The following is an 18,366-nucleotide window of genomic DNA, read 5'->3' as shown; positions in this document are numbered from 1 at the left end:
AGCAAGGGTTGCTCCTGGCAGAGCTCCAGGCAATGACCCCATCTGTCAGGTCCCCTTGTCCTGGCCACCCCAGGAGTTCTCGAGGGAGCTCTGAATTCTGGGGCTGGGTGAGGGTCCCAAAAACTTTATAGCCCCAAACCGTGGACCACACAGGGCAGCTGCACTGCAGGAGAGCGTGGGTATCTCACTGGAGAAGCACGAGCAGTTGTCAGGGTGGGAGCCTGGGGCTGGGGCGGGAAGAAGTAAAAGAAAAAAGAGGGGAAAGGGAGAAACTGCACCGGCTGTGTGCTGGGAGAGAGTGGCTGACAGTTTTATTTCTGAGAATTTCCCCGTGCGTGATCTCTACATTGGGATCTGCAGGCAAGCGACCCTGTAAAAGCAGCCTGAAATCCCCATGGCAAATAACATGGAGCCAAGGCTGGCAAGCAGGAGCCAGTGGGAGGTGTGGGGAGAGTGAGAGATATGGGAGCCCAGTCCCATTCCCCTGGACTCTATGGAGCCCCACTGACTCCCCACCATGCTCATCAGTCAGGCAGCCCATGGGGTCCCACAAGTCCCAGTTTTCACTGACACATCACTGTCTATTAGCATGAAAACCACTGTTGTTCATGAGGATTGAGCTGGTTATAAAACAATTATTCCATTTGGATATTTTTTCTTTTCTTTTCTTTTCTTTTCTTTTCTTTTCTTTTCTTTTCTTTTCTTTTCTTTTCTTTTCTTTTCTTTTCTTTTCTTTTCTTTTCTTTTCTTTTCTTTTCTTTTCTTTTCTTTTCTTTTCTTTTTTCATCTTTGTCATTGTTCTTTTTTCTCTTTTTTCTCTTTTCTCTTTTCTCTCTTCTCTTCCCCTCTCTCAGCCGCCCACCGGCGGAGCACAGCCCGGTTCTGTGCAGACGCCGCTGCCGTGCGCTCTCAGGTGCCGCTGCCGCCGCCGCTGCCGCCGCCGGGCCGAGCCGCGCTGTGCGAGGCCGCGCACCTGCCGCGGGACGGGCCAGCCGGGTGCAATCCTGCCCGGGACCCGGCGGCCCGGAGAAACCAGGGAGCTGCAGAGGGGCACTGAGTGAACCCCGCGGGGCCCCGCGCAGGGACGGCGACTGGCGCCGGGCCGTGGGTGCCAATGCCCCCAGCCCAAACCGCTCCGGTGCGCAAAGCGGCTGCCGAGGAGCTCGGGCTCTCCCTGCCTGGCTTTTCGTTCGTTCGTCTTTATCGGTTTGGCTGTCTTTCTGTTGTCTCTTCTCTTCTCTTCTCTTCTCTTCTCTTCTCTTCTCTTCTCTTCTCTTCTCTTCTCTTCTCTTCTCTTCTCTTCTCTTCTCTTCTCTTCTCTTCTCTTCTCTTTTTCCTTTCCTTTCCTTTCCTTTCCTTTCCTTTCCTTTCCTTTCCTTTCCTTTCCTTTCCTTTCCTTTCCTTTCCTTTCCTTTCCTTTCCTTTCCTTTCCTTTCCTTTCCTTTCCTTTCCTTTCCTTTCCTTTCCTTTCCTTTCCTCTCCTCTTTTTTATCTTCTTACTTTTTGTTGCTTTCTTTCAATTTTTTCTATTTGTTTCTTTCTGTCTTTCTTACTTTCTTTCTTTCTATCTTTCTATCTTTCGTTCGTCTGTTTTGCCCTATTTTCTGTTTCACTGTCTGTCTTTTTTGGTGAGACGAAGTTCACGCGTTTGATTTTTTTTAAAAGAGATTCGTTTATTTCAGTACAAACGTCAGTTGCAAAATCATGCTAATAGTCGCCGTAGTCGGAGTAATAACGAGGATTGCTGTAAATATAAGAAAAGTACTCATCGATAACGATCTCAAATTAAACGCCAGAAAATCCCCGTTTTTCCCAGGACCCTCGGGAACTTCAGGCTTTTTTCACCTGCCGAAATGTCCCAGGTATCCTCTTTATTTCCACCCTTACAACGAATCCATAAACGTCCGCGGTTAGTTGAACCCCTACGAATCTTGTTTTTTCTCCAGCACAATCAGCAGCAGCGAGGCAGCGTCCGCCTTTCCCGTGCTGCGCGGGCGGTGCTGCTGCGGCGGGGCCGCGGGGTTCTCGCTCGCCGCTGGGCTGAGGGTGCGGAGTGTGCGGAGGCTCCGCGTGTGCGCTGCGGCTCCGGGGCCGCCTCCAGCCCCGCGGGTTCCCGGCCCCGGCTCCTTGCCCTTGTCCTCCCGATAGTTATTTACTGCCCCACGGCTCAGCGGAGAGCCGGGGCTGCCGTGCCAAGGCCGAACCGAGCCGGGCCGTGCGAGGCCGCCCCCAGCTCCCCTGCAGAGTCTGCGCCCCCCCCCTTTCCGAAAGCCCGGGCTCGCCAGGGGACAGCCGGGGTGCAGGGCTTGGGGGCGGGAGGGACGGCGGGGCCGGGCAGGGGCCGGGGGAGCGGGCAGAAAGGAGGGATCGCGGGAGGGACGAGTGGAGAGATGCTGGCGGAGGGGTGAGTGCGGAGGGCGGACGGAGGGAAGGCGGCACAGTGGGGCTGTGTCCCAGCCAGGCCCCAGGGACGCGGGGACAGCCCATCGGGGCCGCGACGCTCGGGTATCACAGCCTGGGCTCGGGATGCGCGGAGGAACCCGGCTTGGGGGACCCGGGCACCTCTGCAGCAGCAGGGCCATGGCTCGGTGTGTGTCCGTGACCAGGGACACATAGCCCGGCCCGTGGGGAACGGTGCCGGCAGGGAGTCCCCTGCGAGGGAGGACGAAGGCAGGAGCCAGGGGTGTCCGCCTCGCCTGAAAGGTCTGGGGGATGATGGGGTGCGGGGCCCAAACAGGGGACGGGGTTCCAGCTGATGTTTATTGCGGGGGGTCGGGAAAGGTGGTGGAGCGGCAGGGACACGGCGATGCTCGGCTTCGGGGCCGCCCCGGGACTTTGGGGTTGCCGTCGTGGGGAATGCGCGAGTCATTGCCACGCTTTGCATTCCTCCGTGCCACCACAGGCTTCTGAGCCATCGGGCTACATCTTTTCGGGACGAAGCAGATGTGTGTCCACGGAGGATGAGGAAAAAGGGGGAGAGGTGTCCCAACCCTTCTTCCGCATCGAGCTCTTGGCGTTTTCTCACCGCAGAGCCGTTACGGCGGAGAGGCGGCGGGACAACCTCGACCTGTCCTCCCACCTGCTCGGGCGAAGTGTGAGCTGCGGGGAGTAGAACCTCTGGGCTCGATCCTGACAAACACACCCGTGCTCTGGACGAATGCAGAGCCAGGGCACAGCAGTGATGGCTAACGGCGGGGCTAGCAACCCCGCGTCGAGACTTGGATGCGCTTTGCAGCGCTCCGCCGATGCGGAGAGGTCGAGGAACGGGGACGTGCGTCCTCGGGATTTCTGTCAAATGCGACCTCTGGGCCCTTTTCGGGGTGCAGGAAAGGGGTCGACTCCGCTTGCTGCACCGTGCCGTGCCACTCTCTCCCTCGGGTGGGTTCTGTCCCTGCGGGGTCCCTGTCGCAGGGCAGACAGGGTTGGTTTCCCCCTCCATTGTCTCAGCTCCGCCCAGCGCCGTTCACGCGTGTGGGAACCCCGCGTGTCTGCGAGGCCAGGCAGGGATGTGGGAGCGGGGCGGCGTGGTCTGCTCTCGGGGATTTGGGGTTTCGAGGCTTCAGCCCCGCCATTTGGCGAGGACCCGCTCCGCTGCCGCCCAGGTGACAGCGATTCCCGGCGGGTCCTCTGTTCCTGGTAGACACCGCTCAGCCCCGACTCCGCCGGCCGGGTGGACAGGCCGAGGGACCGGTCCGCGCCCGGGCTGTCCCCGGCGTGGCGTCGCTTACAGCTGGGGTTTTATGTAAGGAGCAGGAAAGGAGAAAGGAATAAACCTGGGAAACGGTGTGGACAACTAAGGCAGGGACTGCAACCCCAAACTCTGCTGGGGCGTTGGTTTCGGGTCTTTTCATAATTTCCAGGGGGAATATTTCCTTTCCTCCTGGAGCAGAGGCTGTCCAAAGCCAAGCATACCGCGGGGAAGGGGCATCAGCGTCCCGCTCGCATCAGCCCTTGAGTTCCCGGAGGCGGCTTGGAGTTCGCACCCGCGGCTCCTCGCTTTCCTCCGATATTGCCCCGGGGTGCCCAAACGAAATCCCTTCCCCTCCTTCTTGTATTGCCGCCAGGTGAGCAGCGCGGGTCAGTACCGGGACTGTCTTCTCCGTGCCGTGTCCCCGAGCCCGCGACAGAAGCTGCCCCGGCCAGAAACCGCGCTGCCAACAGCAGCAGCAGCAAAGAAACAAAACACCGATCATGTCACGCTCTGCCCTTATGCCGTTAGCTGCAGGAACATATGCTCAAATATGTAAGAGTAGTCTAGATTTTTCTCTGCAAATATTTTTACCACATCCAAAGATAATATTTCAACAGAAGAATCAAGCCCCGCAGGCTACAGACAGGGCAGCTATATATAACCCGTTTGCTCACTCCGGCTCTCCGCGCATCGCTCGGGTTATGCAACCCCCACCGCGACGGTAGCCACCGGCGCGCCCCACAGCTCCGCCCGCCCCGTCGGGGCAATTCCCCGGGACCTCGGTGCAGCTCTCCGCCCGGAGGAACCGGCACCGGGGCGCGGACCGAGACTAGTACTGGTACCCGGGCTGGGCCGGAGCCGGCGGGGCGGGCGCATCGCCTTGCCCCGCGCCGATGCGAAAGAAGGGCCCGGGGAACGCCGCGGCTCTGCGAGGGGCCGGGAGCGGGCGGTGAGTAGCGCCTCGTCCTCGCCGGGGCAGGGACGGGAACCGGGCGCGGCTCCCGGCCCAGACGGGCCGCGCAGGTGCTGCCGACGAAGCGGGCTGTCAAGCTGGGCTCGCCTGCCGCCTCCTTCGTTGCTTTCCGTTTTCTCCGCTTTTTTAATTTTTTTTTTAATTGGCGAAGGAAATGCTGGAATGCTGGCGGGCGCTTTGGGAGTTTGGTGGCCCAGGGCTAGGGGGTGTCCCATCCGAGCGAAGCGGCCGGCAGTACCTGCACCCGCTGCTCACCCTGACGTGCCCAGACCCCGCCTGTTGCGGCGGCTCAGACCGCGGGTCCCCGCGGCCACCGAGCCCCGAGGGTCGCCCCAAGCCCCGCAGTGCATGCGAGCTGGAGGAAAAGAGCTATCCCTTCTCTCGGTGCCGGACATCCGCAGCGTGACGCCGGGCTCGGCTCGGCTCGGCTCGGCTCTTCCCTTCCCGTCGGCCGGCTCCCGGCGCCGTGATTGACACCGGCGGCCCCTCCGCCCGCCCCGCAGCACATCCCATCCCTCCCCGGCGGCCGCTCGCCGTGCCCGGGAGGCGGGGAAGGGCCTCCCCAGCCCTTTGACACCGTCTCGGCAGGAGTTTCACTTCGCTTTCGCCGCCGTCGCCGCCACTTCTGCAGGCAAACACCCCCGGCTTCCATGTGACGCCTCCCAGCCACTGAATGGGGAAAGCGCCTATAAGGGAGACACTTTCCCTTCGTGCAGGAGAAAAGGAGGGGACGAGGGGGGCAGAAGCAGGAGGTGGCGGTTGAGGGGAAGGGAAGACAGAAAACGAATTAATAAATCGCAGGGAACGAATTGGGGAAGGCGGGGGATGGTGAGAAATGGACACCCCGGGAAAGAAATTCGTGGCATTATTTATTTGTTGCCCCCCGGTCCCGTCTCGCTGACAGAGCTTGGTCCGCCGTTGCGGTGCTCGGCGCTAGCTACGAAGGGTCCCGGGGAAGTTTCTTGCTCCCCAACTCCCTTCCCGGGGGGGCGAGGGTTTAGGTTGTTTTCTGTTGCATTTATTTTTTTTTTAAGTTTCCCTTCCCCACCCCTCCCCCCCCCCATCTGGAAGGAGGGGGTCTCGTTCGCACCTCCCTGGATGGTGCGGTAGAAAGGAGGGGAGTTAGGGGGTGGGAGGGGGGGGCTCGTGGTGGGAGGCTGCCGCGCCTGCTGCTCCTGCATTGGTGTCTCCCCTATGGACGAAAACAGCCCTCTGTCTCCCAAGGCAAATGCTTTCAGTATCGCCTCTCTGATTTCAGTCGCCGCCGCCGAGCAAGCAGGGAAAGGAGAGCTGGAGGAGCGCCGCGGCGGCCGCAGCGCGCCCGCCCGCCCCGGCTGCCGCCCTCAGAAGATGCACTTCAGCACCGTCACCAGGGACATGGAAGGTGAGTGCCGCGCTCGGCCCCGCAGGGCTGCGGGGACGGGACCGCCGGGCACCGCGTACCCGCGGGCTTTCACTCGGCCCGTGCCGGCGGCCGGGCCAGGGGCAGCGCACAGAACGCGGCCTGCCCGCGGAGCCGGTCGGGGGAGGCTTTGCCGTTTCTCCCGGCACGCCTGGGCCCCTGTAGCCCTCCTTTAGAGAAAGGCATTGCCCGTGGGCCGGTAGCAGCTTTCGACGGCTCCGCCGCTGGGACTCGCGTCTTCTCGGAGGTGCTGAAAGCATCCTCCGACAGCGCCGGCCGTGCCTGAGGCACCGGCAGGCCGGGGCTCGGCTCCCACCGGCTCTGCAGCCCTGTCCGGCCTGGAGGGCTGCGTCAGAAATAACGCAAGAGACCCCCGGGACCTCGAGGAGACTTTCAGCATCGGAGGGGATCCGAAGGAGCGGCCGCTCCGCCGGGCGGCCTGTCATGTGCCGCAGGGCCCTCTCGGGCCGGCGGCCGAGGGCTGCAGAACCGGGTTCGTCCCGGTGCTCCTCGGCGCGGACCCGGAGCTTTGCTCTGGTGCCGGCCTCTTCCTCTTTCTCGTCAAGGGATGGAAGGAATGGGGCATTGCCAAACCAGACCCGAGTTCCTCTGTCAGCCGCAGCCCCGCGGCTCCAGAGTGAAGGACGTTACCTGCAGCGGCGTAGCTACACGGAAATAAGAGCCGATTTCTTTCTCTGAGTTTCCCCACTCCTCTATTTTTTTTTTCTCTCCTTTTTTTGGAGAGGGGGTGAAAGGAGGGAGTTTGCTTTGTCCCGAGTTGTGTGTGGCGAGGGAGGCCTGCAGAGATAGATAGCACGGGCTTTGCACCGCCGAGGCTCTTGGCAGACCTCTCGGGTTTGCAAAAGAAAAAAAAAAAAAAAAAAAAAAAAAAGAAGAAAAAAAAGGAAAAAAAAAAAAAGAAGCCTAGGCAGGCAGGCAGCGGGAGCAGCGAGCTCCCCGCCTGCCCCGGGGGGAGCGGGGCTGGGGCCAAGCAAAGCGGAAAGGGGGAGGCGCCCCGCTGGGCTGGGCGCGGGGCAGGAGAGGAGGCGGAGGGCACCCCGCGGAGCCGGTGCGGAGGCGGGGGCCGCGCGGAGCGGCGCGGAGCTGGGGGGAAAGCGGGAGCCGGAGCGGAGCCCTGACCGCTTGTTTTTGGAATGATTTCAGCTATCTCCAGCCCCTGGCTCACCCAGCTGTCCCATTTTTGCGATGTTGCAGCTTTCACGGCCAACAGCCTGAGCAGCCTGAACGCCTCCGGGGGGTACCACCTCTCCCCCTCCCCGGGGGACCCGTACGGACAGCATGAGCCGCCGCACTACGAGCCCTGCACGGCTCAGCAGCACCCACACCCGCCGCCCCAGCCCCAGCACGGCTACCCTTTCGGCGGGGCGGCGGCGGCGGCGGCCGGGACCAACCCGCCGGCCCCAGGCCCCGAGCAGCCCGAGGGCGCCGGTGGAGCCGCTGCGGGGCCGGCCGCAGTCTCGGGCTGCTCTGCGGGGGCGGCCGCCGCGGCCAAGGCGCCGGTGAAGAAGAACCCGAAAGTGGCCAACGTGAGCGTCCAACTAGAGATGAAGGCGTTGTGGGACGAGTTCAACCAGCTGGGCACCGAGATGATCGTCACCAAGGCAGGCAGGTCAGTGCGGAGCTCCCAAGCGGCCCCGGCTCTCCAGCCGCTCCCTCCGGACCCGGGCACCCAGGCCAGTCGGGGCGGGAGAATCCGGTGCGAGTGGTTGAATTCGCAGTTTGGGGGGAGATTGAAGCCGTTGCCCAAGGGCGACTCGCGGAGCGGCCCGGCCCGGCCCGGCGGTCGCCGTCATTTGATCCTTGCGCTTCTCCTGGGGCGAAATCTGCGAGCTCTTGCGGCCCGAAGGCCTCGGTGCTGCGGAAGAACGCGCGGCTGCTGCTGCGGGCGGACGGCGAAGGCGTGCGGAGGACGGCAGGCAGGGCACTGGGTTTCACTCCCGCTTAAAAGGGCGCTGTGCTCCTCCGGGCGCCTTCGCCTGTGACCCCATACGGGACTTTGATCCGCGTTCCCGGAGGACGGTGTGTGTTCCCGGGGCGGACAGCAACGATACGGGGGAAGGAAAAAAACAACACGCAAACCGTGCAAAACCTGCTAAATACATTCTTAGCACGGGCAGATGTTTTCCTTCCGGCGGAGACGCGAACAGACCCTAATTCTGCACCTTGAAACGCGTTCCAGGGCTGTTGCATTTCCCGATTATCGAGTAACGAGCCCGGCTGAACGCGGCTCCTCTCGGCTCTGCTCCGGCCGCCGCGGCGCGGTTCCGGGGCCGGGACCGCGCTCCTGGGCAGGGAACAAAGAAAGCGGCTGATGCGATCGCGTTAGGAACGAGCAAAACATATGGGGGGAAGAGGAGTCCCAATTATAGTTGTTAGTTACTGCATTTAATGGAGATCCCCGGGAAGCGCCGCGGCCGCGGCGGCTCGGGCAGAGCTACGAGGCTTTCCCCGCCAGGCTCCGGCAGAGCCGCGAATTGTCCACGTTCTGAGTCTTCCCTTGGTTTAAAGCGATTCGGCGGGGGGGAGAAAAGAAAACCAAACAAATTAAGGAATCCCCCGTTGCTTGCTCTGAGTTCGCCCCGGGGCTGACTGCGGCGGGATGGCCGGCCGGGGGAGAGGGTCGGACTCCGCTCCGAACGGTCTGGCAAGAGCTGTGACCGCGGCCGTGCGCTCCCGCTCTCCCGTCAGCGATTTTAAGGGTCCCGAAAGTGAAAAAAAAAAACAAAACCAAAGCAACCGAAAAAAACCCCATACTTACATGTACGCAGTGGCCTTTTAAGTTTTAAGTTTGGTGTTTTGGTTTTTTGTTGTTGTTTTTTTTTTTTTTTTTTAATATTAGCAATTTCCTAAAATGAAGTAATCACCGTGGTGCCCGGTGCAGAAGCAGCCGGCGCTGCGTTGCGGGACCGGGCGGAATTTCCCGCAGACGGTGCCTGCCCCGGCGCCGGGTCGCACAGCCCCGCTGTCTCCGGCCCCGGCCCCTGAGCCCGGCGCCGGGCTCGGCGTTGCTTTCCTTAGCGGAAAAGGTCGTTCAGGCTCCAGGCGGAGGCTCTCTGCAAACAGGAGTTCTTCGATCTGGCTTTCTTAGCTCTCCAAGAGCGAAAAGATTGCAAATATCCCATTTCTAAAGGCTTCAGAAATTAACCAATTCGAATCGAATCGAGGGCTTTTCTCCCACCCTTTTCTTCGTTTACTTTATATGACACAGTCGAAAGTCCAGACAAGCGAGTAAAAACAGGAGAAAACGAGGTACAACCAGCAGGAAAAGGCTCGGGGAAGGCGCTGCAAAGCCTATTCTCTTCCAGCACCTCTGGGCTGGCCCTGCTGTTTGTCTAGATGGGTCTTATCATCTCAGGTTGTTTGTTTTAAAACTAAGTTTTAGAACAAGAAACACCGGAATTAGAGCTAATGGGGGCTTTTACATGTTTAAAAATAATAATAACAGAGGGAGGGACTGAAAACGTCCTCCAGAGTTAGCTGAAGCCTTACGGAGAGGGAGCCGTAGCTGCCCGATGCCGATGCAGCTGTGGAAGAGCTGCGGAGCCAGAGGCGCCCTGACCCATCGCCCCTCGGAGGGGGGAAGGGGCACAGAACAACAGGTCCGGCCGTGTGCCCCGAGAACGAGCCGGGGGGGGGGCTCTCTGTGTCCGGGTTTGATCGGGCTGTTTGTTCAGGGGGCGGTTGGGGCTTTGGTTTTTCAACGGCTGCAAACACTCTTCCCGAAATATTGCCTACAGTCGCTCGCTTGGTTTACTATTCTATAAAACAAAACGAAGCCATAACGAGCCCCGACGCCAGGGCACTTCTTCGGCGTGTCCCGCCGGGGAGCTGCGGGCGAGGCCCTGGTCCCCATGTGTGCAGATGCAGGAGGGAGGGACGGGTGGACCGTCCCGGCCCCTTCCTTAGCCCACCGCCGATCGCTTTTGTACTGCAGCCCCCTGAAGGAATCGTGCCCTCCCTGAGCGTGGGATCCACGTTTCGCCTTAGCTTTGGGTCCCCGGGGGTCTGCGCGGGGAAAAACCGGGGGAGCAGCCGCGGGGCCTGGCCTGCCCAGCTCCGGAGCCCTGGGCTCCTTTCCGCTCCCCCTTTCGTTCCACAAAGGTGCGGGCAGCGGGAGCCCGACCGGGCTCTTGCAATGAAGCAGATCAGGGACGGGGCTTTCTGGGACATCCCCATTGCCCTCCAGCCCTTGCCCGCCGAGATGGAGCGTTTGTCCCTCCGGCCTGGGAGAGGTCTCCCGCTGGCCCTCGGGGCTGTTGCTGTAACCACTGCTTTCAAACGGGCGCAGTTTGGTGGGTACAGAAGCTGCACAGGTGGGAACTCGATCAGCTCGTGTCGTTTGCCAGAGTTTTTAGATTTGATCCCCACGGGCTGCCTGAGACTCCCGAGCTTGAGTGTGGGTCGCAGACAGGGTAATGCCTTGCATTTGCCTCCAGTCAGGTCAGCTAAAATGATGGGGAAACCACGGGGAAGAAATTATTTTCATTTGATCTCTCCATAGCAAAGGCCGAGGATGCTCTTGTTTCCCCTGTCCTCTCCGTTCCACCTCAGTGGTGCATTTCGTGTGTCTGACATGAATGCTCCCGGAGCCAGGGGGAGAGGCAGGACCCCCTGGCTCGCCTTTCGGGATGCTGCCGAGGGCTGGGGAACACGGCAGCTCGTCTCCCCAGGCAGCTTGGGTGTATCTGCCTCTTCCTCCGGCCAGCGGTTTCTGCGAGGGGACTTATCATCACAGCTGGGAGGGTATTGGAGCAGCTGGAGGGGAAGAGACCCGTGCCGGCCCCTCGGGGCTCCCTGCTGCTCCTCAATGTAGCACTTCTCTCTCCTCTCTGTGCCAGGCGCATGTTCCCCACCTTCCAGGTGAAGATATTTGGGATGGACCCTATGGCTGACTACATGCTCCTCATGGATTTCGTCCCGGTGGATGACAAGCGCTACCGGCAAGTAACAAATCCCTGGCCTGTCTCGCGGTTCTTGGAGCCATAGGGGCTGGTGGGTCACTGCCCGCCCTCTGCTCCTGTCCTCTGGGGGTTCAGGGATGTGCCCCTGAGCATGACACCTGTTGGTGTGAGACAGGGAGGGGACAGGGGATGCGACTGACCTGGGGTCTCTTTCACACCCTTGCAACGAGCCTGGGGCCAGGAGCGGCTGCCCAGGACTGCAGGGCCCCCTCAGCCTCCACACCAGCCTCACAGGCGGCTGGGGCCAGACCAGCATGGGCAGAAGGGCAGGTTTCCACAGGGCACAGGGCAGGAGCTGCCTTGTCCTGCCCAGAAAAGCTCTCCTTGTCATACTGCTACATGTCTCCACCGGCAAACACCCTTTGCCACTTAACAAAAATCCCCTCGGTGCTCCTTGAATGCTGTAGCCCCTCAGCGCATGTCCCGAAGCCGTGCCGTGCCTGCTGGGGAGCTCCCTGGGCGCTTGGGTGAAGAGAGTGGGTTTTGTGCTCTGGAAAGGCACCAGCCAGCCAAGCCACAAAACCCTGCCCTTGTTTCCAGCGGCAGTGTAGGAAGGCCTTGGAAACTGTCGACTTACAAGGCAGTGATGCGGTCTGGTTTAGGACCCCTTTAATTTTAAGACAGTGAAAAGCGCATTATGTATTTAGCTTCAGATCAAGACGCCGAGCAGGCAGCCCGCATAGGAATTGCAGGGTCCAATATATAAATATTTAGACAGATATCCAAATTCTCAGGGCGTCCTAGAAATGTTTGCTTGTCAAGGGAAGTAGGATATATAACATCCAATTGAGTATATCTTTAAAAAGTAATGTTTCTGCTCAAGTCCAATGGTGTCTAATTCCCCCTGTGCAAACACTGGCTTTTAAAGTAAACACGTGTATAGAAGATTGGTTTCTCTGTTTTAAATGTTACTGTTGAATATGTACTTTGAAAGAATGAAACGAGACTGCTAAATTCTGAACCTGCTATTAATCTACACACAACTTTCCACTCTTCACCTAAAGCGAGAATATTACTGTATAGAGGGGTTTTTTCCACCTTTTTTTTTAGAGGAACGGGGAGACTTTTGTGGCTTCTCTCCCAAATCTACACGGGTAGCTATAAATTTCCTCCATCCTGCAGATTTCTCTCACGACAGTTCCATCGCTGACTTGATAAAATAGTATATCCCCTCCGCAGCAATTCTGGCTGCGGAAAAGAGTTCGTTCCTCTCGTGGGAAGCGGGAGTGATGGAGAGGCGGCGCTTCCCCCTCGGTGGGCCGGGGGGACCGGGCCGGGCCGGGTTCTGCGGGGCGCGGGTGCTGCATGGACGCGGGCGGGAGCCCCCCGGGCCGCGGCTGAGGGTGCCTTCCCCTCCCGCAGGTACGCCTTCCACAGCTCCTCCTGGCTGGTGGCTGGCAAAGCCGACCCCGCCACCCCTGGGAGAGTCCATTACCACCCGGACTCCCCGGCCAAAGGGGCGCAGTGGATGAAGCAGATCGTTTCCTTCGATAAGCTCAAGCTGACCAACAATTTGCTGGATGACAACGGGCATGTAAGTGTTCCCGGGTAAAAATGTCCAACACGGGGCTGCACGGGGTGGGAACTCCCCGCGCTGTGATTCCCGTGGGGTGACCCTGCCCGCGCCCTCCCCGGGGGCTCTGCCCCAGCCCCGCGGCTGTCCCGGGCAGTGGAGCCGGCAGGGCCGGGGCTGCGCCCTCCTCTCTCCATGCTCCGTCTGGATCAGTTATTGTCTCCTTGCTCGTTTTATCATTCAGATCATTTTGAACTCCATGCACAGATACCAGCCGCGTTTTCACGTGGTCTACGTGGACCCCCGGAAAGACAGTGAGAAGTACGCGGAGGAGAACTTCAAAACTTTCGTCTTCGAGGAGACGCGCTTCACGGCAGTGACCGCCTACCAGAACCACCGGGTGAGGGAGCAGCGGAGCTCGGGGCAGCAGAAAGCGGGGTTGGGGTCGCCCCGGAGGTACCACGGGTGCGGATGCATCCGGTGCTGGCTCAGCCCCTTCGTCCGGCTCCGGGGCTGGAGGCCGAGCTGCGGGTGTCCGGCGGCGGCGGGGATGGCTGGGGGGTATTCCCGCCTTCTCCCCATCTGCTAAACCCATTCCGGGCAGCTCTAGGAACCCGATAGCCGGGGAGCTGCGCGGAACTGCTTCGGTGTACGCCGAGGAAGCGACGTGGGCTCTAGCCCCATCGCCAGCTTCCCCCCGCCCGGGGGACCTCATTACCTATGTAAAGCCGAGACCGGGGCTAGTGGGGAAACTACAGGCTTCCCGCTGCGAAATGTCACTCACAATTTGTTTGGATAAATCTGCGATTTTACTGCTTTAAGTTCGTAGCGGTCTGTCTCTCCTCAGAATACGTTAAAAACGAAACAAAACGAAAAACAACTCCCCCACCCCAATCTAATGCAGATCTCTAGGCAGCAGTTAATCCAATTGCTCCTTCAAATCGCATCAGTGTAATATAAAGAGCAGGAATCCCAGCAGCGAGTGGAAATACGATTTCATAGCGAGGGCTTTTCAGCGCTGCTCCGAACGGCCCCGCTCCGCGGCGATGCCGCACAGGCCGGGGCTGTGTCCCGGGGCTGTCCCTGAGCACCGGCGCAAGTGTCACCCTCTGCAGTGGCTCCGAGCTAATTGACCTGAGCTCTCTCCGGGATGCTGCGGTCGGGCCGCACCTCGCCCCGGTGGAGGCGGCGAGGCCACAGAAAGGCTGTGCCTTTAAGGGGCTCTGGAGTCCCTCCCCGGCTGGCATTTGCCTGATGGCTCCGGACAGCTGCTCTTTCTCTCCTGCTTTCTATCAGTTTGACCTCTAAGGCTGGAACTGTCACTGAGGGGCTTAAAGTTTGTTTTTCAACCCATTCCGGAAACTCACAATCACATACTTTATCCGTGGATTTGCTTAAATATAGAAAATGTCCTGCCTTCTCCCTGGCGAATTAAATAAATACATAAGTATGATTTATCCAGTGATTTGTCTTAACTGCTCCAGTGGTGACCCATATAATGTGGCATTTTCTTACAAGTGCATTTAGTCAGATTTTGCAGCCGACTCAGACTGCCTCTCCCTTCACCTTGAACTCATATTAGGTAGCATGTTAGCCCGCATTTTCTAGCAGAGGGAAAGCACATGTTTGTGCTCTGTGGCAGAGAACACCCTGGCTCCACCAGCCACCTGGATCCCCTCTGTTACACCAAGCACTGCTTAGTCCCAAAGCCTGCCCAGGGACACACTCACTGTTTGGCCAGGGAGCCCTGTGTGCTTCTTTGAGACATTTTCCCACTTCTTCTTACAGATCACGCAGTTGAAGATTGCAAGCAACCCTTTTGCCAAGGGATTCAGAGACTGTGACCCTGAGGACTGGTAAGGCTATGCTTTTATTGGTTATAGCAATACCCCACTCACCCTATTTCACATGTATCTGCCCAGCTTACATTTGCACAAGGGTTTCATGGAGGGGGACACCATATTGGGCCCCATTTGCCAGCTGCAGCTCAAAGAGACGATACTCAAATTGTTCATTCTGTTGGACCATCAGCTCTGTATCACTTCTCCCCTTCCTCTTCCAGGCCCAGGAACCACAGGCCAGGGCCTCTTCCTCTCATGAGCGCTTTTGCCAGATCCCGGAATCCAGTCTCTTCCCCAGCCCACCAGAACGGGACAGAGAAAGGTGAGAGCCCTCAGTGGCCAGGCCAGCCCATCTCCCAGGCCCTGTTGGCCTGCACAGCCCGTGCATGCATGCTTGGGGCCAGCCCTGCTCACCGAGCTGGTGCTCAGCCCCATTGCTAATGAGCTTTGTGCTATCGCTTATTTTTAAAAGAAAAATACCTGCCTTTATAGCCTAACTTATTCTTCCTTGGACGACAACATTTGCTGTTGTGTGCTTAAGAAAATTTGCTGCTTTAAAAAACACTGCCCCTTGCCTTTAGTGTCCCATTTTCGACTTTTTAGCAACGAACTCAGCTTTTCAGGCAGAGATGCAGTGCTGGCCACGGGTTCCTGCTCGCATTGCCCTTTTAATGCGCCTCGGCAGTGCGTGTAGGGCCAACCCACTCCATTCAGGAGCTGCAGTCAGGTCGAACAGCACCTCTGCCCATTGACTGCTTTTCCATTACCCAGAGCAAACAACTGCAAAGACAACCGAAGGCCTTTCTTCCAACGCACACCGGGCCTGCAAAATAAAGGGAAGTCTGTATTTGTTTAGTGTTACACAATTGCAAAAATGTCAGGCGTGTACCAGCTTGTCAGTCAACTCAACTCCATTTATCGCAGTCAGAAGGTCCCGTCCCGCCAGCCCCGTTCCTGCCGCATGCCGCTGCCGCACGCCCCGCTCTTCCCTTCGCGGCCTCTTCCCGCTGTGTTCGGATGCGCTCCCGCGGGCGCGGCCGCTCTGACTCTGTTGCCCCCGCAGATGCAGCCGAGAGCCGGCGGGAGTTCGAGCGGGAGGCCGGCGGGACGGCGCTGCACCAGGCCGAGGCCGCGCACCAGCAGCTCATGTCCCGCGTGCTCAGCCCGGCGCTGCCGGGCGGAGGCGGCGGGCTGGTGCCGCTGGCCGGGGCGGGCGGCGGCCGGCCCAGCCCGCCGCACCACGAACTGCGCCTGGAGCCCGCCGCGTCCGAGCCGCTGCACCACCATCCCTACAAGTACCCGCCGGCGGCGGCCGCCGCCTACGACCACTATCTGGGGGCGAAGAGCCGGCCCGCCCCCTACCCCCTCCCCAGCATCCGCGGGCACAGCTACCACCACCATCATCACCACCACATGAACGCGGCGGCTGCGGCGGCGGCGGCCGCCAACATGTACTCGCCGGCCGGGGCACCCGCCGGCTACGACTACGGGCCCCGGTAACGGGGCACCGGCGGCACGAGAGACACCGCCCTCCCCCTTCCCGCCTTTCCCCCACCGCCGCCTTACGAGTGAGCTGATTGGCCAGCGTGACCTGATCGACAGCCAGACAGCCCAATCACCGGCAGCCGCGCCCCGCCCCGCGCCCCGCCCTGTGGGGGCTGTGAGGGCGGCGGTGCCGGGAGCTCCATCGCGGTGTGACCCGCGGCTGCACTTTGATAAATGAAGCCATATGTCCTTATCTCTCTGTTCCCCCGCGCCTCCCTTCGTGCCGGGCACCGAGGACCGTCGGGCGGCTGGGATGCGGTGGGAGGACGGTGAGGCGGCAGCGGTGAAGTGACTTATCCTCTCTCACTCGCCCGCCGGGCCTTCTGCTGGAGGTTTGGTGTTGGCGGTGCCCCCGGGCCTGTACGTGAGCACCGAGCGGGGGCTGTGGGCCGGCCCTGGGCCGTGTGTCGTCCTGCACTTGTCGGTGTCAGTCTGTCCCAACCCGGGGCACACCGGGGGCTGGTTCACAGGCGGCTCAGGTGGTTCTTTGAGGAGATTCCTGGGGAAGCAGAGTTTAGTTTAAGGGAGTGCTTTGAATCCTCACTGCCAGAACAAATTGCCCACTTCTCCTCCGGCCCTGACCCATTTGTAAGTTTTGGGGTTCACTGGGATGCCTTAAGCAAAGCAGCATTTTCTGGAGCTGTTGAGAAGGGCCTATGGCCAAGAGCACAGACACGTGCAGCTGTGTTTGTATCTTGTTTTCCCAACAATACCTGCAAAGGTTTAAAAACCAGCCTGGGGGTGGGGGGATATCTGCAGATTTCAGGCTGTGTGTTTCCCACCTGCTTCCCAGGCAGCCTCACACAATTATGCCTTCCTGCATCCTTTCCTGAGCTCTTGAATACTCTCTCATGGAGGTGCCTTTTAAAGGGACTTCAGGTTTTTTTTTTGACTAGTTCGTCCCTTATATTTGGCTGACCCAAACTGCAGTAGTTCTAAAGCATCTATTCTGCATTACCTGCTTGCTGCATCTTCCCTCTTAATGCTGGTAAGTACTTTTTCTTTTTCCTTTAGTATCTTCATTCAGTAGTTGTTCCTTACTGCTACAAAGATGGCCCTGCTCATCAGAGTTCTGCAGTGATGTGTTTTGAATAGTTGGCTTGTGTTTTTGTCAGATGCTCACCGAAGGCAGTCCCTTTGTGTTCAGAGAAGGTATTGAGCAGCTCCTCAGCTGTGTTGGTATACAGTATTATGAACACTTTCCTGATTCTTCCACATGACTCCATTAAAAGATGGGGGCTGTTTCTTTTAAAGTCATCTATTCATCCATGTTTGTGCATTTTCATTATAAACTCTTTAAAACATGCTCTTTCCCTTGTGCAGGTGGCAGTGTTAATAGCAATGTTTATTTTGTCTCTGGCAGTGGGCTTAGGGCTTCCAAAACCTTTTTGGAAAGGTTTAAGAAGGGATACAGACTACCATGAATATTTTATGTATTTTTTTTTCTGTTAAAAAATATATCTGGATCCATAAAAAAAACTTGTGCAAGAAATATGTATTTTATTTGACATTTGCAGTGAATTGTGAGATGCTTAATGTCTGACTAAAGCATAATGTTCTCAGAAAGGTTGATGTAAAATAGCCTTGTGCTTATTATTAGTCAGTGGGAAATGGCTCTCGGATGTGCTCTGTTGCTATTGCTTTGCCGCTGTTATTTCAGAGGTTTCAGTATGATTTGTTATCTGTAAACTGATTAGTGCCAAAGCTTTGGTCAAATGTTTAATGAAGTTGTTATATTTATTATTTCCTTCAAAGATTATACAAACCCTTTTTTTTTTTTTCTTGATAGTTGCAGTGTAAGTAAAAAAAAAGTGAAGACAACCAAAGAATCATATCTGCAAAGTGTAGATACATGTAGATATTTGTAGATATATGTAGATAATCTTATTTCATTTCAATTGAAAAGACATTGGACAGTGACATTTATAAATATTTTTTCTCTTCTTTCTTTCCTTCATTTCTTGTTTGATTATTTGTGTATATTTGTCAGTTTGTCTGCCCTGAGGTCTAAGCCTCCCCTACAAAATGCAGTTATTTAAATAAGGAGAGTTCTTAGTCTGAGCAAACAGTGGCTCTCCATAGGTGATTGTTCCTTCCCTTCTGTCCCTGGTTGCTGCAGGTGCCCATGGTTGTGCTAATCTATCACAGTACAGCAGTGTGCAAGCTTGGGGTTCCCAGGTGAAAACAGATCTGTTTGGATTGGTAAGCACCTGTTCTCTTTAAGCACACACAGAATGACCCAAGGTGCCAGCACTAAATGTGCCTTTAATGAAAATGGCTCAAGGCTTCTTGCCTTGACTGTAGGAATTTCAATTTTATATTTGTTAGAAGAGAAAATCACAGCTTCAAGCTATGGCTGTGGGTAGAGGGCCCTCAGGATCACCATCTGTGTTCTGTGCTAAAGAACCACTGCAGAGGT

General features: G+C 57.9%; 1 protein-coding gene across 1 annotated transcript; it reads left to right on the top strand.

Moving 5' to 3' along the window:
• The first annotated feature begins 5,519 nt into the window (after window positions 1–5,519).
• On the top strand, window positions 5,520–17,904 carry TBX1 (T-box transcription factor 1). The gene is made up of 8 exons (XM_059485172.1): window positions 5,520–6,048; window positions 7,282–7,696; window positions 10,926–11,027; window positions 12,411–12,582; window positions 12,806–12,961; window positions 14,350–14,417; window positions 14,624–14,724; window positions 15,466–17,904. The coding sequence occupies exons 1-8, from the start codon at window positions 5,859–5,861 to the stop codon at window positions 15,900–15,902; spliced, it is 1,641 nt and encodes a 546-aa protein (XP_059341155.1). The 5' UTR covers window positions 5,520–5,858; the 3' UTR covers window positions 15,903–17,904.
• The last annotated feature ends 462 nt before the right edge of the window (window positions 17,905–18,366 follow it).

Source organism: Ammospiza nelsoni, chromosome 18 (assembly GCF_027579445.1).
Source record: "Ammospiza nelsoni isolate bAmmNel1 chromosome 18, bAmmNel1.pri, whole genome shotgun sequence".
In the NCBI taxonomy this organism is placed as follows: domain Eukaryota; kingdom Metazoa; phylum Chordata; class Aves; order Passeriformes; family Passerellidae; genus Ammospiza; species Ammospiza nelsoni.
The sequence above is the reverse complement of the archived record's forward strand: the minus strand, read 5'-3'. Positions and strand labels throughout refer to the sequence as shown.

Excerpts from the sequence above, each read along its gene's own strand:
- TBX1 (XM_059485172.1), top strand. The coding sequence starts at position 5,859 with ATGGACGAAAACAGCCCTCTGTCTCCCAAGGCAAATGCTTTCAGTATC. Across the intron at positions 7,697-10,925 it reads ATCGTCACCAAGGCAGGCAG|GCGCATGTTCCCCACCTTCC; the intron begins GTCAGTGCGGAG and ends TCTCTGTGCCAG. Across the intron at positions 12,583-12,805 it reads TGCTGGATGACAACGGGCAT|ATCATTTTGAACTCCATGCA; the intron begins GTAAGTGTTCCC and ends TTTATCATTCAG.